This window comes from Thunnus albacares, chromosome 5 (genome assembly GCF_914725855.1).
Source record: "Thunnus albacares chromosome 5, fThuAlb1.1, whole genome shotgun sequence".
NCBI classification, from domain to species: Eukaryota; Metazoa; Chordata; class Actinopteri; order Scombriformes; family Scombridae; genus Thunnus; species Thunnus albacares.
In genome coordinates, this window is record NC_058110.1 from 12,708,411 (window position 1) to 12,735,045 (window position 26,635).

At 39.7% G+C, this 26,635-nt stretch overlaps 3 protein-coding genes across 7 annotated transcripts in view; 1 reads left to right on the forward strand and 2 right to left on the reverse strand.

Moving 5' to 3' along the window:
- Window positions 1–354, reverse strand: part of LOC122982549 (interleukin-17 receptor B) — a 14,205-nt gene extending 13,851 nt beyond the window's left edge. For 2 of the 3 annotated variants that reach the window (XM_044351912.1, XM_044351910.1), the window contains exons 1-2: window positions 278–354; window positions 103–182 (exon numbers count right to left, since the gene is read on the reverse strand). In XM_044351912.1, the coding sequence (XP_044207847.1) occupies window positions 103–168 (66 nt within the window). In that variant the 5' untranslated portion in view covers window positions 169–182; window positions 278–354. Of the gene's footprint in view, window positions 1–102; window positions 183–277 lie in introns of those variants that run through there. The other variant, XM_044351914.1, reaches the window with a different exon arrangement.
- chdh (choline dehydrogenase) lies at window positions 324–19,898 on the forward strand. 3 transcript variants are annotated; one of them, XM_044351906.1, is made up of 10 exons: window positions 324–407; window positions 1,701–2,177; window positions 2,668–2,898; window positions 4,186–4,352; window positions 8,374–8,525; window positions 8,752–8,881; window positions 9,129–9,263; window positions 10,209–10,351; window positions 14,401–14,503; window positions 14,863–19,898. In XM_044351906.1, exons 2-10 carry the CDS (start codon window positions 1,744–1,746, stop codon window positions 15,279–15,281), a joined length of 1,914 nt encoding a protein of 637 aa, XP_044207841.1. In that variant the 5' UTR covers window positions 324–407; window positions 1,701–1,743; the 3' UTR covers window positions 15,282–19,898. The 3 variants fall into 3 exon arrangements, with proteins under 3 accessions (XP_044207841.1, XP_044207843.1, XP_044207842.1); XM_044351908.1 differs by having other exon boundaries at window positions 377–412; XM_044351907.1 differs by lacking the exon at window positions 324–407 and adding an exon at window positions 429–665.
- Window positions 19,554–26,635, reverse strand: part of cacna1db (calcium channel, voltage-dependent, L type, alpha 1D subunit, b) — a 94,461-nt gene continuing 87,379 nt past the window's right edge. The window contains exon 48 of the mRNA XM_044351905.1: window positions 19,554–26,580. Within this exon, the coding sequence (XP_044207840.1) occupies window positions 26,275–26,580 (306 nt within the window). The 3' untranslated portion in view covers window positions 19,554–26,274. The remainder of the gene's footprint in view (window positions 26,581–26,635) is intronic.

Sequence of the window (26,635 nt, forward strand, 5' to 3'; positions counted from 1 at the left end):
CAAAGAAACCCACCCCCCCCCCCCAAAAAAAAGATAATTTAATTCACTGTTACTTTTAACTGAAATCATTGATGTCTCATTCGCTGAAAGCTGGGAACTTACAGTTTCCTGCGATGTCACCTGAGCCGCCACGTAAAGAAAGAATATAAGTGAGACCCTCCACATCATGAAGACCTGGCTGCCTAAAAAACAGAACACACGTCTGAGGGACAGGTACAATTTTACAACCCCGGTCCCTACCAAACTTCAGCCCTGACTAGTCCATGTAGCATCCCACCTGTTGTGTGTCAAATGATGACTCCGTTGTAACGACTCACTGGGTTTGGTCCGTTAAAATATAACTTTACGTCTTTACGAGGTGACGCCCACACCGTGACGTCGCCTCTGGTCAAACTAGATCGGGCACGGTAAGGTCTGCTTATGTCTGCTGCTTATTATTTCAACTCCTCATGTCTCTCTGTGTTGACATTACCGTTACACACCTCCGGTACCACGTTGTTTTATATTAAACGTAAATTATGTTTGTGAAGTAGGTTAACGGTTAGTGATGTCCATGTTGTGCTGCGAGCTTCGGATAAACAGTAAAACTAAACAAACGTAGCGGCCAAACACATCCCGAAAGAAGTTTCAACATCGCTGTCACCATCAGCCGAACCACTGTAAAGGTTATAAACACACTTTTTAAACATCCTTTAAATCGTTTGTAGTGGCTAAAACGTGTTTGAATCAGGCATACATCTGTCTTAAAGTGTAGTCAACTCGGTTAGGCAATGGAGCAGACTTATTGACTCAGGCTGTTATAACGTTACTGATAGCGTTAAGCTAGCGGTTGCGAAATTGGACTTTCATCAATGCAAACCAGCCCTAAAAGATACATTTGAGTTCATTGCTTGTAAAAAGTTGGGAGACACCTTGATGTTTCCCACTCTTGAATTTTGTGGTGTCTCGCTTTATAAGAAGTTAAATTACTTAATGACATATCAGGCTGTTTGCTGAGTTCAGTTGGACAATAAACTGCTGTGAGTAGCTGACCTAGATATGCCTGCCCGGCTTGAATAGGAAGACTGTAACTGTAACACCTTTCCCCTGGAGTAAACGCGATACTGAATACTCCACAAATAAACTATTGTCAAAACAGTTTATTGCAGCCTTTTCTCTGTAGCCTTTTACACGGAAAGGACATAAAAACTCTCGTATATTCTCTCACACACACGCACAGATGGAGACACAAGCTTTTTTTCTGTCCTTCCTCTGAACAAAATTAGTATAAATTAGTGAAGTTGGCTAGACATGACTTTAGGATCTTATCAGGGTGACTCACAAAGTGAGGCTGCAACAGAAAAGAATGTTACATTCTTACTGACAAACACTCTCCCTGTTGGCCCAAATCAAATGTAACCATTAGGCCTAGATATCAGGCAGATCAAAACACAAAGATTTCTCCTTTACTGTAGTGAATGAGCCATGACAAACAAGGCAAAAAGTAGTACAAGTACAAAAAGTAATGAGTATGATGCAAGGGATCCAAAATGACAAACAAAAGTCTATTTAAGGCTCTGGAACCACAATTTGCATATTTAGCAGGACAATACACAAATGAGTGTTAATTTTGGACATGGAAATTTCATCCAGCACCATACTAGTGCCAGTTCCAGCTTCCCCCTTTCAGTGTGTCCTTTAACATGTGTTCTTGTTCTCAGTGACAGCTGACCAGTGAATGAAAAGAACCCTCCCAGAACCAGGATGTTGTCTTTGGCCATGTTAGGCCAAACTGGAGCCCGACAAGTTGTGACCGGGACTCGAGGGAGATTTATGAGAGACAGCAGGTGCCTGTTTACCTGTTTGCCAGAATGTCAGTTTGTCCCAAGGACGAGACACATGGGCCCTTCCGTTTCCTGCTCTTCCTCCTCCAACCATTACAGATGCTTCAGTGCCACAGCTGCTCACTGGAACTCTTCAATGTCACCTGCAGCCAATCAGAAAACGCCGTCATACAGTTATATCATTGTTGGAGCGGGGTCAGCGGGCTGCGTCCTAGCTAACCGCCTTACAGAGGATGACCATGAGTCTGTGCTGCTGCTGGAGGCAGGGCCTAAAGACATGTTGCTTGGCAGCACACGACTCTCATGGAAGATACACATGCCAGCTGCACTGACCTACAACCTCTGTGATGAAAAGTAAAGTAGTTCAGATATTTCACTTGTCTTTCACTGATCTTGAAATGTTAAGGTGCAGATGTATAAAACTGTTATTTGTTTTAGTGGCTGTCAATTATTATTACTACACTGTTTTCACGTATGTGCAAACACACATGACCTCTGTGACACTTTGACATTTTACCAAAAAATACATCTTCAAAAGCCTTCCTGTGAAATGCAAAATGCAAATCATACAGTTGTACTCAAGTTACAGTTTGAGTAGTCTTTCTGGCCATCAGCTCCGTCATTAGAGAAGAGGAATTATTACAGTTTCTATAAATGCACAAAAAGTCAAATATTAACAGAAGTTATTTTAGACTCTTAAAGCCACAATAAATAAAAGGTGGACTTCTGATATCAGTCCCAATATAACAACATATTATAATACTGTTGTTGTCCAAAACCAATAAGCTGACAGTTGTCTTTTCCATTTTGATGACATGCTGTATTTCTTTGTATTTTTCCTCAGGTATAACTGGTACTACCACACTTTACCTCAGGCCCATATGGACAACCGGGTGATGTACTGGCCAAGGGGGCGTGTCTGGGGTGGGTCCTCTTCACTCAATGCCATGGTGTACATCCGCGGGCATGCCGAAGATTACAACCGCTGGCAGAGAGAAGGGGCAGAGGGCTGGGATTACGAACACTGTCTGCCTTATTTCAAGAAAGCTCAGTGTCATGAGCTGGGAGAAGACAGGTACCTAACAAAAATATCTGGAGAGCGTTTTTTTAATTCAAAGGCTCTTGGAGTAACTTTGACTTACGTGCAAATATATAACATACAGTAGGGCCCAAAAGTCTGAGACTATTTTCCCATTCACTTGAATGGGAAAGACTTTTTCTAGACTTTTGGATCCTACTGTGTATAAACTATGTAATATAAAATAATTTTAATATGCATATGGACCAAGTTTAAAAGGAAGCCTCATGCTCTGGTTCCACAGGCTCATTAGACTTCAAAATGCATCCTGGGTGATTGGAAAATGTCGCAAATGTTACATGCAAATGTGTAGTGACCAAAAGCGTCATCACCTGGTCATATGGGCATCACAGTCTAAATGAAGTGCGTCAAAAATCTAATGTCAGCAAAACATGCAGGGAAACACTTGAAACTTGGAGATTGCATATTCTCGTTAAAAAAGGATGATAAAGCCTTTTGTGGTTTAGGAACAAATATAACATTCTGGGAAGTCTATCACAGGCAGAAGTGAAACGTGTGTGTCATTGTGAAAGACAGACATCAGATTTTGTTATGTACATTACACACATTTAAATTGAAGGTTTGAATGTGTTTAAGTTATCAGAGACTTTAATAGAACTTTTATCATGTCATGCCTCCATGGAAAGCTAATTGTGCAGTAGCTGATTAATGTAATGCTTCTACTGAATAATACAGCACCAAATTTTGTCACTTTGTTTGTGTTTAAACTAAGCCGCAAGACATACACTCAACATGTGGTCAGTGACAAGTCTGTTGGCTGTCAGCAGTGTGGGTATTGTGGAGGTAGTGCAAATGTCTGCATTTCATCAGAAAGACAATAAATATAAAATAATTGCATAATTCTTTTGGCATATGTTAGCATTGAATAGACAGCAGTGTGTTGGAGGTGAGGACATTTTTACATTATTATATATTTATGTGTTAAATATTCATATTTATAGCTTTGGAAACTGTTTTTATCTGAAAGATTTTAGATATAAAGTAGAAGGTTGCTTTACAAAACACATGCAGGGAGCAGCTGAGGACAACTTGGGATGTTTTTGAGGCTGTCTCTGTGAGGACTTTGATATAACTATTTACACATGCTCACATGAAAGTTATCTGAACAAGTTACTTGAACAGTTCTTTTCAGAAAGGTAGCACTGCTGAAAACAAAATGATTCATATCTTTATAATATTGGTCATTGAATACCTGTACATTATTCCCATACTGAAAATGGAACTGCTTTCATCTTTGTGAAACGTTCAATGTGTTTACTGTAGGTACCGGGGAGGCTGCGGACCTCTTCATGTGTCCCGAGGGAAGACCAGCCATCCCCTCCATAAGGCTTTTATTGAGGCGGGGCAGCAGGCAGGATACCCCTTCACTGATGACATGAACGGATACCAACAGGAAGGACTGGGCTGGATGGACATGACCATTTATAAAGGTACTAGTGCAGTGCCCATTCAAAACGTGCCTGTTAGGAACGGGCCGATTTCTCAATACCTAGAGAGTGCCTGTCCCCTAAATGCCTCTCTTGCAGACTATCGGTAGACACTACGATTTACCGATGTTCCCTAAATGCTTTACACACAGAATATCTGGAGACTACAATTTTGCTGAAATTGATTGGAAGAACTGTATTGCCCATTCAAAACTTCTCTTTAACATACATGCAAAGTTTCCTCGTGTGAAGAACGGGAATAGACCTCATCTCTCTAAAGTTTTTCAATTCATTCTCTATGGTAGTTCTCATTACTACGAGTGTAATTCCAACTCCGACCACAATGTGGGTTGCAAAGGCAGAGTGGCGCTGTCCATATTTCCGCTTGTTAACCTCACAGGCAGAAGAAGAAGCAAATCAATTATTTATTATTTATTATTTATTATTTATGAGGGTTTTTTTTATATATATATTTCTTGAGAACTGCTCATCCAAACAACTTCACACATCAACATTGCACTTCCTCGTTTCCCCAGCAATCCATCCACCAGGTATGAAGTAGATCAGATGAACGGTTCTCAAGATATGCAAAGGAAAAAGTTACATACATACATACAGACAGACAGACAAAGATGCCTAGATTTATATAGAGAGAAGACGAACAAAGAACTATTATAACTACTGGAAATGTTGATGATTAACAAATAACCGTTGAGAACTCCTGCAACTTCAGTGCAGTATTATATATTTTTTAATTTTTAAATTATAGAACATATAGAACATATTCATACTGTCTGATGAAAAATAACTACAGTGCCTTATGTGAAGCAGAATTCATCCAAAAGTCAAAGATCTCTGTGTGCATAGCGGCGTTCAGATACATTACTGTTTGCTATAGAAACAGGCAGGTTTACTGCCTGAAGAGAAAAGACCTTGTTTGCTATGTGATTTAGGTGAGACTGAGAACTAAGTCCATTTGATGTTTTATTATGGTTTTATATTATGATTTAAGGGCAACACTAATCTCTGATGAATTTTTCTGGATGATTATATGATAAATAAAACTTGAGCTGTGTTTCAGGAAGGGAACCTTTTGTGTGGCTGATTTTATTTGTAGAGGTTGGTACAGACGACAACGTTTTTTGTTTGTAATGTAATGTGAGTTAGTTAGTTAGTGTCTTGTAAGTCCACATTGTCCAAGCTGGTTAAGCAGCTATTTAGATAACAGACGACAATATATACAGTTTGCTGGTAATACATCTGTGTATGAAAATTGAATGTGGAGTCACACAAGGGTTGGTTTTGGGGCCTAAACTCTTTATTGTTTCTATCAACGACATATGTGAAGTGGAAGACATTGCAGTTTGTTTTGTTTGCAGATTTTTTTTATTTTTTTTTTAGTTCGGGTGATGAATCAAAAGCTTTAGCAGAGAACATTGTAAATGAGATATATATGGGAGAAAACCCCCAGAGTCCCACAGAATGAACCCATAAAAATGCAGGAGGGACGAGGCAGGGATCTTATTTGTTGGCAGCTTCACTATAAGAAAGAAAGAAGCTTGACTTTCTTATAGTAAAGTTGCAATGCAGCCCCGATGCACCTCTCATCAGCCCAGATGTTTAGTTTAGTGCAGCCGCACTTCCAGCACACTTGTTGGCCCCAGTACCCCTCTGGTCAGTCAAGACTCATCTCTGGCCGAGTACTGGGACCCCTGGTTCACCCCTTCAATGTGTTCTTAAACACCATCGATGTTCCTTATATACTCATTTTTTTGTTTTGTGGTACAGTTCTCCAATTGTTTGTCTGTTTGTTTCTGTTTGTCTCTTGCAGCTTTGTTGACATGTTGCCTCTTTATCCACTTTGACAGCTTTGTATCCTTTTTGTTGGCCTTGAATTAAGGACTTCCTGAGCTCATAATGGCTTCATAATTGCTGGCTGAGATGTGTCCTGACACCATGGAACTGAGCCTGTTGAGAAGAGTGTGGTACTCGCGCAGGAGGCCCTCCCTCTTGTGGCAAGTCGTTCTCATAGTGTAAAACTTGTCCAGCCAAGGTTTTACGCTTTCGTAATCTGCTGTCATGTCCTGGATTTTGCCCTCGAGGTAACGACAGTCAGCCATATTAGCATGATGTTGGTTTTTCAGCATATGATACTGAGCCCTCATTTGGCCTTCGTCTTTCAGTTTGTCAGTCAACTGCTGAACTTCTTGCTGCAGGTTGGCACGGCGTTTGCTTAGGACTTTGTGTTGTTCTTGTTTTGTTTTATATTTCTCTTGCAACTGATCGTACGTGTAGATTTTTTGAAGGAGGTCCTGAACCCTCTGTTGCAGGATGTCGTTCTGCTGGCTCAGGCTTTTGCACTCCGTTTTTATTGCCTTGTATTCCTCCTCCAATGTTTCTCGGTCCTGAAATCTCCTGTGAATTCCAACAATTTCTTGCTCGAGAATTCGATTCTTTTGGACCATCTTTTGTCTCTCGTCTTCTTCAGACTTGCATTTTTCCTCCAGGGCTATTTGACTCTGAAGTTTTATGTGCAGCTCTTGAGCCTTCTTCTGAAGCTTTTTGTTTAATTCAGTTGCTGCTTTTCTCTTAGCTTTCAGCTCTTTATATTTCTCTTCTACATCTCGGCTGTTGGCAAGCCTGAGGTTGAGCTCATCTATTTGGTGAGCCAAGACCCTGTTCTGCTGGTCCATGGCTTCAGTCTCTCCACGAACCTTGCAGAACTTGAAGAGGAGACTTCTTTGTCCCTGTGTGTTGTTGTCAAGGAGGGGGGCCTTGTTGCCTTCAAACTCCTTAGGAATGGTCTGTTTACGCTGAAACATTTCTTTCATTTCAAACATGTCTTCGTTCTTGTCTTCTTCTGTGTACCACTGTATTTAATGTGCTCTGTATATGGCGAGCTGGTTTATGAGTATCAACACAACGCAGTGAAGGTGTTCTAACAATGTTAGAATGCTGGATGTTGGATGTTCAGAGGCCGAAATGTTGTGTCCACAAACATCAGTCCTTTGATGTTTGTGACATCAAGAGTGACATCACATTCTAAATGACATTTTGTCTTGAAAAAACAGAATGTGATGTCATAGTGACATCACATACCAGCCATCACTGTCAGACCACAGAATTTGAGGTTGCTATGACTCCCATATTGATTGACAGGTCTGTTAAATCCTGATGATGTCATCAGGGCAGTTTAACTGAGGGGGCTCGTACCTTTGTCCCTCTCAGCAAGTCAGAACCCAGAAGCCCCGCCCCGCTGTGATGTGACAGTGTTTGTATCAAACAGCCCCCGCTGCACTCAGACACAGAGGTCAGCAGCTCGCTGTTCACTTGTTTATTAAAAGTTTATTAAATGTGTCGCTTATCCAAACAACTTCACACTCATTCAAAGCTTATTAATATTAAATGTGTCATGTGTCCAAATTGCAACAAAAGAGCGTCTATCTCCACAGACTGTCTGTTGTTTGACTGATGGTTGTTTATTTGTGCTTTAGAACGTAACCGCTGTGAAACAATCAATAACGCTGTATTTCTGTCATTTCTGTCATTCACAGGCTTTCTCTCTCTCAGAGAAATCTTTCCAGCCTGTGTCTCTCTGTCACTCACTTGTGCTCTCAGCTCGCTCGCCCTCTCTCTCTTTTTCTCTTTTCTTTTTTAAAATGAGTCAGGAAAACCATAACAAAGTCTAACTTTTAACGTCATTAAACACAGAGAGTTCATGGCAGGGTTGTAAAGCTCTGATTATGACATTCAATAGCAGAGCCCAGAGGCCCGCCCCACAGCTGCAGAGTGGAGCTGATGGCTTTTTTTATTCAGAGTTTAAATTTATTAATATTTATCGTGCCGCATGTCTACATTGAACCAAATTCGACACAGCACTCCCTTTTTTCCCCAGCAATGCACCTGGCAAGTGTGGAGTTGATCCAATGAACGGTTCAAGAGATACATACAGACATACAGACAGAGATTTTTTGTGATCCAACCCTTTAGAATTGTCTACATTTCACTGCCCAAATGTGTCCAGGGAAGAGGTGGAGCACAGCCAGTGCCTACCTGAGACCTGTCCTGGGTCGACCAAACCTGAAGACAGAGGTGCACTGCCTGACCACCAAGATCCTGTTTGATGGCAACCGTGCTGTGGGTGTGGAGTACACACAGAAAGGACAGAAGAAAAGGGTCAGTAGGACAGAATTTAAAAGATAGAAAAGAGGAAATTATGTTGTCAAAGATTCACTTAACAAAATTATGAACTAAAACATGACCCTTCTTAACTGATCATTTTAATTCATCCATTTACTTTATTTATTGAGTTATCCCATTTTTGAGTGTATTTTCTCATTGTAGGTGGGTATTTCTATGATTCACAGACTCACCAATCAGTTGTTATGGTCTCTCTTTCCAGGTGTTTGCAGACAAAGAAGTGATATTGAGCGGAGGTGCCATCAACTCCCCTCACCTTCTCATGCTGTCTGGCGTGGGAAATGCTGATGACCTGAAACAGCTTGGCATCCCCGTGGTCCAACACTTACCAGGTGCATTGCAGATACAGATCTTTCTCTTATGAGCATCTAAGCATTTAAAAAGCCTAAATTTCATCAACAGAAATGAGGGGGAAAATGGATTTTATAACTGAAGAAGGAATAATGTTTCAACTAATGCAGATTTTATAGAGTTTTTGCTCATTTTTAAGTAATTATGTTCATGATAAGCACATCCACACTTTAAACATAGCAAACACTCATTTCTTTGTCTCCCTCTCTTCTCTCGGTTGTTTCTCAGGTGTTGGCAGTAACCTGCAGGATCATTTGGAGCTGTACGTCCAGCAGCAGTGCACTCAGCCCATCACCCTGTACAAGGCCCAGAAACCCTTCCACATGGTGAAGATAGGCCTAGAGTGGCTCACCCTGTTCACTGGTAACCAACAGCACCCACACAGGCATATGAGAATACATACGTTCTCCCACTTATTCTACAGAAGTCGTGAATTTCTCTAGGTTGATATCACTGAACAGACATTATTCTTGAAAATGCATTAACATAATTTTAAATCAAGAGAGTAAGTCCCCTTCCTTCAAGTAAATTTAGTTTAATCTATGCCTGTTGTTAATTCAGGAGATATTAGTCATGGCCAGGTGTGGGTTAATATGAACTCTGTATCATGGAGTTAATGGAGTTTGAACAAAAAAATATCCCTCTTAACATGCAAATATTCACAGCATGGTTCTCCACAGTCAAATCAGATTATTAATTTCGTAGAAGTCATACATGTTAAATGTAACTCAGCTGTTTTCCTTACCCAAAAAATAATTAATTATTAAGTGACAGGACAGGCACTGTTATATATAACTGTTAATATAACTAAAGAAACTCTACCAACTGATTTTTCTATTAAAAAACTATTTTAAAAAAGAAAGACAGGTTACCTGTCTATTATAAACAGGAGAAACACAAAATAAAAAGATAATGATAATAAACTTCATTTATAGAGCACTTTTCAAAATCCACATTACAAAGTGCTTCCAAAAGGCAGCAAACTAAAACAGACAAATCATAAAACCATTAACCAATTTAGTGTAAGTTAAAACAATAGAAATTTTAAAAGAAATTAAAACAGAAATAAAAGACAGTTCAAAGAAAATAAAAATTCAAGTAACATCAGGAAAGGCACTCTGATAAAAGACAAGACAGAGATTGAAACAGTACACAGTCCTCCAGTACAAACTTTCATAAAAACCCAGAGTATGACATATCTGTCATCTGTTATTGGCACATAACGGAAGATAGGGGTTAGACACACTGACACCGCCTGTCTGATGTCAGTGCCCCGCTGTGTCTCTTACCATGACGATTGTCCCTTAGGCTACGGAGCAACAGCCCACTTGGAGAGCGGAGGGTTTATCCGCAGTAGGCCACACGTGTCACACCCTGACATCCAGTTTCACTTCCTGCCCTCGCAAGTCATCGACCACGGACGAGTTGCCTCCAAGATAGAGGCGTATCAGGTATGTGTGGCTTGTGTTCAGGAAACATGTCTGCTTTTTCTGTGGGTGGAAAAAATTATAGTGGTTTAATAATAAGAAAATTCCATTAATATGCAGATTGTTATGGTTTCGACTTTACATGATGGTGTGATAAATGCTTATGTTGCCATTTTGTCATACAGGGAAATTTGGGTTTGTGTGTGTGGGAGGTTGCTCTGGATGTTTGTTCAACAGTGTGTCACTCAAGATTTCCTGTTTAAACTGATGTATGTACTGTCATTGCAATCTACCTCTTGCACTTGACTTCAATGAGGAAAGAGACAACTCTCAATATAGTATTGTCACACTTTCTTTAATGCTCAGAGCGTGGCACACTCACACTTGATACATACCTACAAGCTTCTGTAGAGGATTGAGCCCTGAATAGTGGGGCAAATACGTCTTAATCTGTTTCACACCAACCTCTAGGAGTTGTTGTGACCACTCTTCTACTACTACTTATATGCATTATATCCAAACATGGCAGGATCTGTTTCAGAATAAACAGATCTTCTTTGTTTCTCACTCAAGTTCACGCAAGCATTCATACATATTAATACAGTAGTTTCCCTCAAAGTACTCACTCCCCTGTGCACACTCAAACAATCTCACTATTAGTCATAATTTTCTAGACAAGACCCCCACATAATACACAAGAGACAAAGGAGTCTTTATAGAGTCTCACATATGATCAAAAGAAAATGGTTATTGATACCAGACATGTAATGACACAACAGCAGCTTACTAGAAGAGGGGTTTTCCAGAGAAGTGTATTCACCAAGAACTAATAAAGATACTGAACACTGAAATTGGGAAATACGGAATGTGACAGATGCACCAACACAACATCTAACGCTGTGTTGAGGCAACCAATAGTGATGCGTTCACAGACCACCACATGGGCCAGTCTTACGTTTATGGAAGGTTTGGTAGTGGAGAGGGCCGAATCAGAGTATCATATCTTCCTGGCTGCTGCCCCCCAGCTGGCCCTCCCAAGAGGAGATAGATTCTCTGTCCGAGGAAATCCAGGACCTGTTTCTGAATTAGGCTGTCTCGATCATTCCCGCTCATGACAGACAGAAGGGGTTTTACTCTGCGTACTTCTTGGTTCCCGAGAAGACAGGAGGTTTCAGATCCATTTTGGATCTCTGCATTCTGAACTAGTGTATCGCCTGAAAAACTCTCTGCATGCTAACCATCAGGAGATTGCTGGATCTGGTTCAGCCAGGCAACTGGTTCATCACCATCAACTAGGGCTGGGCAATATGACCAAAACCTCATATCCTGATATAGGTCATTTCATATCCCGATAACGATACCTATCCCGATATAACACATTTTAATTCAAAGAATAAATAGTTGGTCCGTCCCCTCCGCCCGCCCCCAGCCCCCCCTCCCCGCCGGCATAAAGCCGTCTCCGTGTGTGCTTTTATGATGCAGGTGTTATATGCAGGTATTCCGGATTCAGAGGTGTGACGGAGATCAGACTGATCAGAGCAGTAAACTCTACCATGAGGGAGTACAAAGACTTTACTAGAACGAGGAGAGGATATTTCTCTTAGTTTGATAACATTAAAAGTTAAGTTAGACTTTTCTGTCGGCTTCCCAACTTTAAAAAAGACAAGAGAAAAAGAGAGAGAGAGCAGCTGTGGTCGAGTGAGCTAGAGAGTGAATGAAGAGAGGGAGCGCTGGTAGTGAGAAAGCCGATGAATCAGATTAGAAAACGGTATTTTCTGATTGTTTCACAGCAGTTACATTCTAAAGCACAAACACACCCACACACCTCCGCTCAATACTGCAGATGTATGCTGCACCACCTGGTTTGGTCTGAATACGGGTTAAGGGCTATAGAGAGCAGAGAAGACTAGCACGACCATAAATGACAGCAAAACACAGCAGAGACTCTCACACTGAGCTGAAATTAAAAGTGTGCACATACATTTGGTAAATAACACAAATAAAGACAGTCTCTACTGAATTTTGCTGTCATTTATGGTCGCCGTCTTGCTGCCTCTCTGCTCTTTCTCAGCGCAAGTGGGACTGAGCCCTCTGCGTGTGTGCAGCGTAGCAGAGGAGACAGACAGCGGTGGAGAGTTGACAACAACTAAACTTGTTATGTTACTGTAAGTGTAATAAAAGCTTTGCAAGTAAAAAGCCAAGAAGAGTAATTTATCAATGTAATCTGCGCAAAAGATGGACAGACTCCAAATGACGAAAAATATTGCCGTAAAGAGTGGGATTTGTGTCACAACGATGTAAACGATAGAGCAAAATGCTGGTGCAGGGAAAGGACCCCGTCATGTGCAGTGGGAGAGGGTATCTCCTTTCTACAGTAACTGGGAAAGGGGCTCATGCCACTATTAAAGTGTGTGCAGGAGCAATTTCCTCCTGTCATGAGGGCTTTGGCATTGGAATGTTATGTTGAACACACGGCCCCCTTTCGGCACACTGAACAGCTGTTCATGTGCTATGGGAGGGAGTGGATGGTAAAAGCCCTATCCAAGAAGTGCCTAACTAGTTGGCTCTGTGAGTGTGTCTCCCAAGCCTACAAACCACACACTTTCATCCTGAGATAATCCACTGCAGGACTTCCAGTCGAATTCCACAGTGCATGAAATGTTTTAAATGAATCTCCAGTTTAACAATGAATACGTGATCTCTGTCACAACATCCAAGCAGCTTGTGAATCATCTTTTGGTTTATTTTGTAAATTTATGATCAGTCAGTCAGTGCTCTTGTGACATCGGTCTCAAGAGCACTTGAGTTAATAATCTCCAAGATTCTATGAATCAACAAGTTTGATGTAAGTCCACTTGTAGTAAAAATAATAAGAAGAATAATTTGGCCTCTTCTCTTGTCTTGTTTCAAATAGAGTCTTAAGACACAGTTTGTTGGAGCAAAGTCTCCAGTCTGACAACAAATATCACCAGTATTCCTGTAAGTCCCTGCCCCCCACACACCACCGCCACCCCCCACTGTTGAGACATTGGGCCCTATTTTAACGATCTAAAGCGCATGATCTGAAGCGCATGGTGCAATTGCATTTAGGGTGTAAAAAATGGTCGATGCTACAGGCGCATGGTTCAAAGGGGTTGTCCATAGTCTCCTCATTAATCATGGATGTGTTTGCAGCGTAACATGCAATAAACCAATCACAGTGTCATCTCCCATTCCCTTTAAGAGCCAGATGGGCTCGCACCTTGGCGGATTGCTATTATGATGACGCATCTTTTCTGCAGAGGAAACTGATCTGCTCGTGCGCAAAGTGAAAGCGCACGATCCATAACACACTGGCTTCTGCTGCTCCTAGACCTTCCCGTAGCCAGCCCCAGACCACCGGTTTAAGATCCTGTTCATTAATTTGTTGAAAATTTATCTTCGTTTGGTTTTTGAAAAGGTTTATTTTTTTTAGTTACAGCTTTGGTTTCTTTAAAATCATTTTGTTCAGTCATGGAGTAACAGTTCAAACCAGCAGGGTTTTAATTGCCGAAAGTATGGAAACCTGATCACTGTAATCTCAAAAATGTTAAAGAATATTTGTTAAATATTGTTCAAAAATTAAATCATTAATTTTAATCATGTAAAGAATCATCAACATAGTTATCTGGTCTTGATCAGCTCTCCAATGTGCTGATCCTGCTGCTGCACCTCATTTATTTCCTCATGTGTTCCTCATGTCATCATGTATTGATGCTGCAGGAAAGTCGATCTGTGTCTGATCCGTTGTTGTCCGTCTGTTTAAATACCTTTGTTTGATTTGCTCTGATGAGGACTCAAGCTCAACTGGTCCCAGATCTTGGAATTGACTTGACCACGAGAGCGCTTTCTCTCTGGCAGTTCAGTGTGAAATCGGGAGTGATTTGCCTAAAATTTGATAGTATACATTGGGCCTCATGCAAGAAGCACTCGTACAAACAGGTTTGTTCTCCGCCTGTGCTTATAGAACTAGGGTTAAAATATCTTAAGTGCGCAAATGTCAAAAGTATCAAAAAGTGTGCAAATGAATGTAATGTAATGTAATCATGTTGTAGGTTCATGTGGGACCAATGAGAAGCACTAGTATCGGCTGGATGAAGTTGAAGAGCGCCAACCCTCTGGACCACCCAATTCTCCAGCCAAACTATCTGTCCACTGGTAAGATCCAGTCACTGAGCTCTCAAGAACCAAATCCATCAAATGTTTTGAGAATTTCCCCCTATTTCCCAAGAGAATCCACTTTATAAACCATCACTAATCTTCTCATACAGTACTTGATCCACCCAAGAAACAGCTGCGTCATTTGAAAGGATGGTAGTAATTTGAAAGTTTTGTAAACACTGTTCTCATTATTGGATCTCAGAATAAATATTAACATTAGCGTCAAGTGCATCTCAGCAATGTGGATATTCATGTTCAGGATGAGCATGGAGTTGGGCTGACTGGCATACCACTATTTCAGCAGAATTTAAAAAGCCAGTTTCTAATTTTTGTCTTCTCTATCCTCTCCATCTCAGACATTGATGTCTGGGAGTTCAGAGAGAGTGTTAAACTCTCCAGAGAGATTTTTGCCCAGAAGGCCTTCGACTTGTTCCGTGGTCCCGAAGTCCAGCCTGGTCCTCAGGTCCAATCCGACGCTGACATTGATGCCTTTGTCCGCCAAAAGGCCGACAGCGCCTACCACCCCTCCTGCACCTGCAAGATGGGCGCACCTTCTGACCCGATGGCGGTCGTCGACTCGAACACACGCGTTCTGGGTCTCGAGAGGCTCCGTGTGGTCGACGCCTCCATCATGCCCAGTGTTGTTAGCGGCAACCTGAACGCTCCGACCATCATGATGGCAGAGAAAGCTGCTGACATCATCAGATGTCGCCCTCCTCTTGTAGACCCAGGAGTTCCAGTGTACCAACCGCCGACACTCAACACGCAGAGATGAGAGAGAGAACGAGGTGATGGAGGAGAGGCAGAACAGCCTGAACCGTTCAGCAAACAAGTAAAGGGTACGTGTTTTAAGGGAGATGAAAGGAGACCGTATCCCTCTTGTTTGCAACTATTTGCATCCACGTCTCCATGGTAACTAAACAGATACTGGTGATCCACAATCAGTTATTAGGCAACAGTAAACATGTTATTGTGTGTGATTGGAAGCTGATCATTGATCTGTTATTGTAACTTAATGTGAGTCTGCTGTCTTATTGTAAACATGGTAACATATCAGGGTTAGATGTGGTTAGCAGTCAGTAAGTTAACAATGATAATGAAGGTCTATGTGATCTAAATTTGCCTTGAATACAGTTAATTTTAGCAGTTTATATGTCGTGGTGCGCTGACTGTTTTAATCAGGCAGCGGTGGTTCTGTCACTTCCTTATATTTTTCAATTATGATTTTGGTTTTATTTGACACTCTAAATTACATGTCGTCAGTAATCTTAAATCTAATGTGATGAAACATGCAGACACCCTGATAATGGTTTCGTCCCCTGTGTTGTTATTGAGCATTTAATGACTAAAACCAGTTGTTTGCTCAGGTTTACAAAGTCAGATTGTACTTTAAACTGTGGGACCAAGGGAGCCAATGCTTAAGATCAACAAATTTGCCAACAAATCTACTTTGCTTGACACTACAAACTTACTCCTGCCTCATGGTTCTAAACGTAAACATGTCTGCTGTCAGCTGTGTGCTGGCACTTCATGATGGTTTGTAGGGAAGACGCTAGGCGCCTGCAAAGTCACTGTGGATGAAATGGAAAATTGTTCATCTGAAAATTTGGCCTAGTATTACCTTTTTAATATGAACAATTTACCAACTGTGGCATTTTTGTGTTTGTTTGCGCTCTGAAGTTCAAAAAAACTATACAGCTGCACATGACCATGGTGAATTTAAGCCTTATAAATATCTAAATTATGCCCTGTATGTGAACTTTTATGTAATGCCTACAACAGTCTGACCTAAATATTGCATTCAGCCTCCTTCATTCCTGTAAAACTAACATTGCTTTGATAACATTTCAACCACATACTTTAATCCTGAGATAAAAACCACAGTGTTTCCAGTCCAAACAGCTTTACTCTGTTAAAAAGTTAGTCATTGTTTTTCAGTTTATTTTATAAATTCATGGTCACAAGAAACCCAGTTTTTATATAACTCACAGGTATTCATCAGCAGTCTCAGGAGCACTTTTTGTTTAGTCCTCAGATCAGATTGTTCTCTCCTTCCTGAAAACCTGCAGATTCATGAGTCTGACAAAATACTGTTTTCATAGAAGGTTTGCTACACAGCAAAGTTGTCAATCTAAATTTAAAAGTAGAATCAACAAGTTTGATGTAAGTCTACTTGTAGCCTCTTCTTTGGTCTTGATTCAAATAGAGTCTTAAGACACAGTTTGTTGGAGCCAAATCTCCAGTCAGTGTGGCAACAATTATCACCAGTATTCCTGTAAATCGCACACACACCTCCCACTGTTGAGATATGAGGTTCATCAGGTTGTTGATCTACAAGAAACACATGTCTGCTTCCTGCAGCCAGCAGCCCGCCCAGGCAATTAGCTAATATGGGACAGATACTGAAAATATAATAGGGCTCAAACTCAACTGGTCTCAGGCCTTGGAATTGACTTGGCGCTTGAGGGCGTTTTCTCTTTGGTGATTAAGTGTGAATTCTGGAGTGGTTTACCTGAAATTTAGTAGTGGACATTGGGCCTCATGCAAGAAGTACAGGTATGAACAGATTCGTTCTTAAGATGCATGTACAAGTGATTTAAGAACATTTGTGGCATTCATCAATTGTCTTGTACTTAGAATTTTATCTTAGGTACAAAATTTACAAGTGTCGTATGTGTCATGAATAGATCATCTCTGCCTTTCTTCACATGGGAGAAACACTTGTTTGACTTACAATTATAATGTCCTAATGTGAATGAATTTGGAGTTTAAATATGATACCGAAATGAACAAAAATTAAATATATAAGTAAAACAAACTTAATGCAAAATTCATATTCTGTTTACCACATTATCATCATCATGGCTGCCATTTTACTGAAAGTTTTTTTTAGATTTTACTTGGCATATTTTGGTGCAGCAACTTCTACATTTCAATAGTTGCAGGAAACTTCTCTCACTCTGACAGCTGCCTCTGTGTCTCTGCAGCTCTCCAGTATCATCTTATGTTGCAACCGACAGTGTAACATCACCTGTAGACTATAATATTCTCCTCACATCTCTGTGACTGTCACATCCCTTGACCACCTCCCAACACGAAGCGCTTTGCTTTAGAAAGATGTTTTTTAGCATCTAACTTCACGTCAAAGCATCCTCTCTTTATTTCTGTCACAGTGCAGAGCTGCTCGGATGACACGTCGTTCTGGATTCATGTTTTCTAATTGTTTTGGCTCTCCTTCTACTGACGCTCCTAAATTTGTTGTTGTTTTGTCTACTGATCTCTGAAAGCAGGATTTGAAGCTGTGGGGTATTTTTGTCTCTTTGAGAACTCTTGGTAAATGAAACTCGCCCACAAATGGAGCGGAACGGGACACCTTATATGGCAGATTTAAGGCCGTGGATTATGCCAGTGATCAAATCTCACAAACAAGCACATACTCATGAACAGGTGGCATTCCTCAGGCTGAAATGAGCAATTTACAACAAGTTCAGGCAGTTAAGAGAGCTCTGACTTGAAGCACTCTTATGAGCAAACCTCACAGAAGAAAGTCAGAGTTTTAGGATAAAAATATAAAATGTCCTTGCATGAGGCCCAATGTTTCAAAGCCTGGGTGCAGACCAAGGAAAAGGACTAGAGTCGGTTGAAATGTAGTAGGATTTATGTGCAATCCTCAGTCCCACAGGAGGACAATTCATGTGCTCATGTCGTGATGATATTACCAGAGAGATAAAAACTTTCAACTCCTTTCATCCCATTTCTTTTTCTCAGCGGTGCTTGCATGGCCTCCATCTTTCTCGTGATTTTTCTTACGTGCATCATAACAGGAATCAATCTTGTTTTAGCAATGGTGGTAAACAATCACACATTGTTAACAAAAAGACAGCAGAACAAGCACAAGCAGACCATGTGTCAGAACAGAAGAATAACAAGAAATTAGAGGAAGGGCGAAATTCTGATTCAAACTCAACAAAGTTTGAAAATCGCCTCAAAAAAAATTTGTTGCCTTTTTGCATTGCCTCCTAAAATATGGTTTCATAATGCAATCATATTCCGACTTTAATATGTTACACTACCTTATAAGTGTTTTTCCTTTATTTAAACAGAGGACATACCTTCAAAGGCTACAAACAGTTAAAGGAATAATCTTTTTAAACGCTCTGCATCATTGCATATGTAGAAGAATTTAGCAGAACTGATCCTCTGTGTGGGTTTTTTTATGCTTATAAGTTGCTTTGTCTGATTCATGTTGTGTCTTTATCTTTGCTGCTGAGTTCCCAAGTATTACAGCTCACAGCTTTTAGTTGCCTTTTGGTTCAGACCAGTCTAGTAGCTGTTTAATTTAAGTAGCAGTAAGACACAATTATAGCTCAGAAGATCAAATATCCACTAACAAATTCACTATTCTAAAAAAAAAGTAAAAACTTCTGTGTATATATAAACATTTTTCGTATGTATTATGGATGTTTACAAAGAAGCATTTGAAGATGATTATGTATAACTGATCAGCGTAGTATGATGCTTGTAAGATCTTAACATCCCAATGTCGATGTGAATTACTGCATATACAGTATGTGACTGAAGTGTGTTTCAGTTTGGTCCAGCCTGGATTGATACACATTAGTGTAGATTTTAGAATCAGCTTCATACATGAATACATGAAGTACTGATTTAAATGAAATACACATTTTGTATCAGTTCATAACTAATATAAATAGCTTGAAACTGGGAGACACGCTGTCATCAGACTTAATGAAAAAAGCTCTAATAGAGACAAACAAGTCCTATAGTGACTTATAATAATGATACTAATATCAAGCTTTGCACTACACTGAAGTATCTTAGCTCAGCTTTGTTACTGTGACAGTAATTGTTTACATTATATGCAGTGTTGTATAGTATTACTGAATGTTTAAATCACTGTGTCCTAATGAAGGAATAAAGTGTGGATCATAAAGGGAAAATTACTGTGAAAATTCTTACAGCTTTTATGTTTGCATGTTCATTTTTTTTTCTGATGATGATTGTAAACAAACACTAGAAACCATCCTGACCTTGTCCTCATGACTTTATTCAGTGATCCTTACAAAATTCCTCAGCAGTTTCATTGTAATTTCAGGCAAATATTTAAGAGAATTTCAATGTACAAAACAGGGTTTTTGTTTTCCATTGGTACAAAATCTAAAAGGTACTAGTACTTGTGCTACAAAGTAGATACAGCTATATATTTTTTTATTCTCCATACAACAAATGGGTAGAAAGCAGAAATTTTCAAGTTCATCACTTACTTTTTACAAATACTGTACAGATTTTATACATTGTTTTCATTTCATCAACATCTGTAAAGCAGTGGAACAGTACAAAAAATAAAGCTGTCAGTTGCACATACAACAAAGCTTCATGTTTTTTGGGGGTTTTTTTGTTTTTTTTTTTTACTTTTTTTTGTAACTACATTAGTTTTGATAAAACTCTAGATTCTAAAGTATTTGGATAGTTGTCCTTTGAATAAACGGCAGATTGTTGTTGTTGTTTTTTTCTGACATGATGTGAGCCACAAGGTTTGGTTTTATCAGCACATAAAGTAGACTGTGATGTGTGTAAAACTAATCAATGATGACACTGATTGACTCATTTATTTTTTTTATTTAAAAAGTGTGTTTTTGATCTGGACTTTATTTATTTAGCAGCAGAAATGATTAGCATGTGTTTCTCCTTTAACTGCACTCCCTGTTATTATTGTGTGAATGTGTAACAGCTTTACATCAGACAGAAGCTTCTATAGGAACTGAGGAAAACGTGGCAGACTCTTGATCCCAACAACTAGCAGAGAGTCCATCATGACTGTGTGAGACGCTGCGTTCTTTGGAGGTCTTTAGACTACTGGTGTGTAGCATGTGTGTGTAATATGGCTTTTGTAGTGTTCTAAACAAAAAAATCACTAAAATAGAAGCTGCATTTACTTAAAATGATGAGATTTTAAAAGATTCTTGAGTTCGTTGCTAAGATTTTAGTGATGCAGCGTTTCTGATCAGATCACCGGTCAATCAAACACTGATCACTTTACTGTCTGATCGCTACAAACCAATAATAACTCAAGATTTTAGGACACGTGAGATGGCCAAGGAGATTAACTACAGAAAATAATTTACAGTATGTGAGCAGGTTTCACATTATTACCACTTTAAGTATCTTATTTTACCATTTTGTGCAAAGACAGCCTTCATCACACAGTTTCCCTGACACGTTAACGGACACACCTGGGTAGTTACAGAGGTAATAATAACAGAATTCAATAAAAGTCTTAAACACAATTCACATGCAGTTAGAAAATGCATAAGTCATATTTTATTAGTTGTATTGGCCACTAAAACCTATGTGTGCGTATATTTATGAATCTTCTGGAGAGAAGAGAAAATGAGTGAATTTACAGTACATGTGAAGCGTATGTAAGTACCAGCTCATATCCTGCAGTGGTGTGGGTGAAACTAATCTGTAGATCTGTTGGGGTTTCCCAGTATTTTGCGTCAGTCATGCTCATACCTTTTAGCCTTTAACTTGTCAACAACAAAAACTCAGTGTCAGAAATAATATTTGAATATGAATGTGTTCATGAAATTACCCCTTGTTTTGGTTTCATATTTGAAGGAGCCCTTTGATTGCACAGATCAAACATGTTGCACAGACAACAGCGCACAGATTGAGGGATAAAAAAAATGCCCTGCCACAACCCAATGTTGTTTTTAATAAAAGTTGACCTGAAGACATTATTACAGTCAGCAGCGGTAGAGCACATGCAGAGAAATGTTGCCTCTACTCAGCGTTTTTCCTACGAGCAGGTTTTCTTGTTCTCTTTACAGGCAGCAGCTGTTTTAGACGTCTTGTGTACTCAAACTGGCGTTGGAACAAAAACAAAACCCTACAAATTAAAGGCAACAGCTAACATCAATCATGTTACCCCAAGTACTACTGTATGTACACCCAGCAATATACTGAATTTATATATTAGAAAACTCAAAAAATATTGTCTCCCTTTCTGTTGCTGTGTTTTGAATTTACAGCATGTAGACGGTAATAAACAGCTGTCAGACCTTGGTGTTCAGGATCTCAAAGCTCAAACTTATTTACTTCTCTTCTCATCTTACTGCACTGATTCATCCATAAAAAGCACTCAAGTACTGAAATTCAACCACAGTTGTGAAATTGCAACATCTGTTTGAAGAGTACCTATTATTGACTGATAGTACGTAACAGTACGTATCCCAACAACCCAGACTCTGAACTATATCATAGCAACAAGCAAGAAAATATTAATACTGTAAGCATTCCAAGTTCAAACAACATGGTTGTCTCCCACTGACCACCCAAGCTCTCAATTTCAACATTTTTCCAAGTAAGTATTTGAACTGTAGCATTTTTTCCCCTTATTCTAAAGATGTTTAGTGATAAAAAAAACTTTAATAATTAAAGAAAAAAGTATAATACACATGATTTGGAGGGATTTGTTTCAATGTCGCAAAAATGCAACACTGGGCTTCAATGGGTGCCACTTATTCACAAAAAGGCCCCATCACTGAGTCCTGAGTATATTCATCAAATGTGCCCATGGCAATATACAGTGTATATACTATATATGTATATATGGGTTATAGGGTTAAGGTTAAGGGTTAACCCTATATATACAGTATAGGGTTAGGGGGAACAGACTATATATATATATACACTCACACACATACATACATACATACATATATAAGTATTGTATAGGTATTTAGGTGTGTGCGTGCATGTGTGCGTTGCATTAGATATCTAAATTTATTTTTAAAAAACCTATTTACATTTCAGAATGCCATTGACTAAGTGAGGAAGAGTGTGCTCAGTTAAGGATGTATTGGATGCTGTTGTTATGGAGATACAAGTGATTTTGAGATTGAGTCAGAGAACAGTGATAGCGATAAAGAAAGCACAGCACAGGATGGCCAGGATTGGGACTTTTCAGCTGACAATGAAAATGAGAGTGAAACCCTCAGTCAGAACCAGGCAGAGAGCATGAGTAGCGACAGTGAGGATATGCCTGGTACAATACAGCGCAGGCCGAAAGCTTCGCTGGTTAAAGAAAGAGTTCATAATCCTTGAAACAATCTTCATAGGTGCTGATGTTGCGGCCACCTCCAACACTACAAACCCCATTGCAATACATGAAGAGATTTGTGTCCTCAGAGATGCTTCAAGAGCAATGAGCTTAGTTTCCAGAAACATGGGACAGTTGTTGACATATTTGTTAAAGAACTAGAACAAATGACAGGCATGTATTTGTGAATGGGTATAGTACAAATCTTATCAGGGTTTACTGGAAAGCCAAAACACACTATGTAGCTGACGTAATCTGTCGTAACTGTTTCCCATAATTGCTTTCATCATCCACTTTGTCAACAATCTCACTGCCTTGGATAAACAGAAGAAGGAAAATCTTTGAAAGATTAGGTCATGGTTGGATGCACTCTGAGAGAGAAATGCCTACAGATAGTGCCAGAGGAGCATAACTAGATGAATGGATGAAATGATGATTCCTTTTGAAGGAAAGTTCAGTGGGATCAGACAATACACGCACAGGAAACCCTTGAGACTTGTGCAAGAACAGGAATGTCAGGTATACTCTGCAACATTGATGTGTCCCGAGAGAGTGTGCAGGGTAAACATGCCGAATCTGAGTTTGGATTACCAGGAGATATAGTCATTGAGCTTGTATTAACACTTACTGGCGGGTAAAATTACAAGGTATTTGCAGACATTTTAGTCATTCTGTACTGCTAATGCCAACGTGTCAAACCTCAGGTAGGCAGAAGAGAGCGAGCTGAGAAAACAAGGTAGAGGAAGCTTTGACTTCTGAGTGGAGCAAAGTCACAACGTCTGTGCTGTGAGGTGGGATGACAACTAGTCAATTACTCTTCTCTCTACTTTTGATGGTCCACACCCAGTTGACAGGGTTGACCGGTGGGACAAATCCACCAAGTCCTACAATGAAGTGAGAAATCCATCCAATTGTGAAGATGTACAACAGATTCACGGGTGGGGTTGATTTGCTTGATTCCTTTACAGCCAAGTACAAGTTCCACATGCGTGAGGTCCACATGCTGGTATTTGTACATTTTTTGGCACACCACCATCCTTGGAGCAATTCAACCATGACTGTTGAAACCTGCAGATCCCTAAAAAGGAAGTTATGAACACGAGGCACTTCCAGGAACAGCTGGCAACCCCTCTCATCCAAATACCCTGAAGAGAGGCAGACCATCCATGGATGAGGCAAGAGCAGAAAGCCAAGCCACAATGCTCCCCCTCCTGATGTTCGTAGGGATAATGTGGAGCACTTGCCAATGAAAGTTGAAAAAGCAGCTGCTGCAGGCACTGCAAGGATGGATATAAATCAACTGCATTCATCAAGTGTGATGTTCGTTTGTGCTTAATGCATCAAAAAAACTGCTTCCTTCAGTTTCACACATAAGGGGACCCAAACCAGGAGAGCATCCACCAAGTTAGACATCAAAAATCATTATGATGTTCAAGCAAATTCAATGTGTAAATATGAAGAAATGGTAGAGGACTGATGTAATAAAATTCCAATTTTGCAAAGTCAAAAAACAAGTCATTTTCTTACAGTTTTTTATCGTGCGGACATGATTACAATTACAATTACAATATTACCTAGTCAAATTCATTTGCTTTTTATTGTGCTGTATCAAACAGTTTCATGTCAATAAAGTTCATTTTTAAGATACATATCAATATTATTGAATCATCAATGCCTAATAATCTATGTACTTTGTTAAAATTAGAGTGGTAATATTTGTAAGCACTAAGACCCGCTGTTGCAATTTTTCAACGTTTTCACAAAATCCTCCAAAAACCACAAAATGAATAAAACTCTTTTTTGAAAACTTTCTTGATCAGAGTCTAAAAACTGTTTAAAAAGGAGAAAAAATTCTACATCAATAAAATCAATGCTTGGGTTTCAGAGGGTTAATTTCTTTGCTGCTCAGCTGATGAAACCCATCAAACATAACATGGAATTCATGGGAACTACTTACTAACTACTTGGAACTGTTAGTCAAGTGGAACATTGCATATTCTGAATGAGTATGTAACAATGAAATGGTCTCACATCACAGTTTTAAAAGGCCTTGATAAACATTAAGCATCACTATGGAAACAAGTCTGACAATAATCCTCCATTCATCCTTTATTTCCAAGGTATTTTAAGTAATCGAATCAGTAAAATTTAAAAAGTGGGGACATCACTGTCGTGGGTGTAAAGGAGGGAGGACTTACAGTATGTTTCCCTGTGTGTCATATCAGCGTGTGCCTGAAACAGAAGGATATGCCAGAGGACAAAGACTTTTTTCATTGATATGTGATTTTTTTTTCAAGTCAAGTACTGACACAAGTAACGTTGAACCTGAAACCCTGAACTGTGAAGCCAGAGCAGCTCCCAGATTAAAACATATCAGCTGTGATGGCTTTGGATGGGCCTGATCGTCACTCTGCACTGAGATTACCTGAAATAAACTAACAAATAATATTATATATACATCTTTATCACCTGTTTGTGTCATTTGAGTCATGGAGGACAAAATGTAATCTGAATAACGAGCGGAAGATCAAAACTGCTTCTGTTATAACGTAATTACGTAATAATGTAATGTAATAATAATAAAAGTTTAAAATCGCATCATATATATATATATATATATATATATATATATATATATATATATATATATATATATATATATATATGAAACCCAACTGGATACAGGGCATCTTGGAATCATTGGGCGGCCAAAGACATTTTGCAGCAGGACAATTGTAGCTTTGCAAAGCCAGCTCACACATGCCTCATTTCAAACTGGATGGAGGAGATGACAATTAGTTTTCACCTGCACTGAGGCATCAACTGGTGAAAGCACAACTAATTGGTCTGTCTTTGCTTCAGATATTCAAAGTGGAGAACAGGCTGCAGAACAAGTTATATATCTTAAACCTTTTCCACTAAAATCACTTTTCTGAATAAATTTGAAGTGATGTCTGTGAGTGTTTAGGAGGTGACACATTTTCTGGGATTTTTTGGCTTAATATCCATATTGAGGTAACGGTGTAGGACTCGTTTTATGCAGTGTAACACAGTTTTAAAACAGTGCAACAATGAAAGGACTCAGTCAACCAATCACCTTGATTTAAGGGTACTGGAGTGCTGAAGCTGTCTGGAGCCAATAATCAAATACTTACAGATTATGCACCTTATTTATCTCATCACTATAATTAACTCCCTGTATTTTACCAAACTGTGGCTCTCAGCTGCTGGGCTCAGTTGGTTCTCAGAGGATTTTGTTAGAAAAACTAAGTTCACAGGCTTTGGGTTGGCTTTGCAAAGCTACCAGATTACCCTACCTAAATCACCATTAATATAAAGAAAAAAAAAACAATTTCTAAGGAGTGTCCTGCTGAATGACAGGAGGGCTGGCAGGTAAATTGATTCCCTCTGGTTTCAGTATTTGCTGAATTTAACTCAGTCCTTCCATAAATCCATCTGTGTTTCCTATGTTTCCACTCTCCACTCCACAGAAAGAGAAAACAAGGCACTTTTGTTCTCTTATACCTCCATGTTTTACATTTTCTGTCTGTTGCAGGATACACTGGAGCACAGACATCCCCTCGATGTGGAATTGTAGCAGAAATTCAATTGAAAAAACCTAAATATCCTGTGTGAGCCGCTGCTATAGCGACGTGATGCATATCATCTCATCTGTTAGGTCCTCCTCAGATTTCACAGCCACGTACGGTTCTTCGTCACTATAGTCACGGATACTGCGGTCTCTAAGATGCGCTGTGGCAAGTGGGTCTGAGCTGATGCTCTCCAGTGCCCCAGTGGTGCTGTTACCCATACTCCCGTTCAGCAGATTACTGGCGGCGCTCTCCATCTCATCGATGGTCATCTCACAGGCGTCTGCGATCTCGTGTTTGGTTGCTGACACAAACTTGGGATCCCTAGCATATTTCCCCAGGCCCTCAGAGATCAACACCTGAAAACAACAAAGAAATAATAATCACATCTGAAGAAGATCAATTAATTCAAAT

What these genes read in the sequence shown, in the direction of transcription:
- chdh (XM_044351906.1), top strand. Translation starts at nt 1,744, where the DNA reads ATGTTGTCTTTGGCCATGTTAGGCCAAACTGGAGCCCGACAAGTTGTG. An exon ending in TACAACCTCTGTGATGAAAA is followed by an intron (nt 2,178 to 2,667) that starts GTAAAGTAGTTC and finishes ATTTTTCCTCAG; the next exon opens with GTATAACTGGTACTACCACA. An exon ending in CATGAGCTGGGAGAAGACAG is followed by an intron (nt 2,899 to 4,185) that starts GTACCTAACAAA and finishes TGTTTACTGTAG; the next exon opens with GTACCGGGGAGGCTGCGGAC.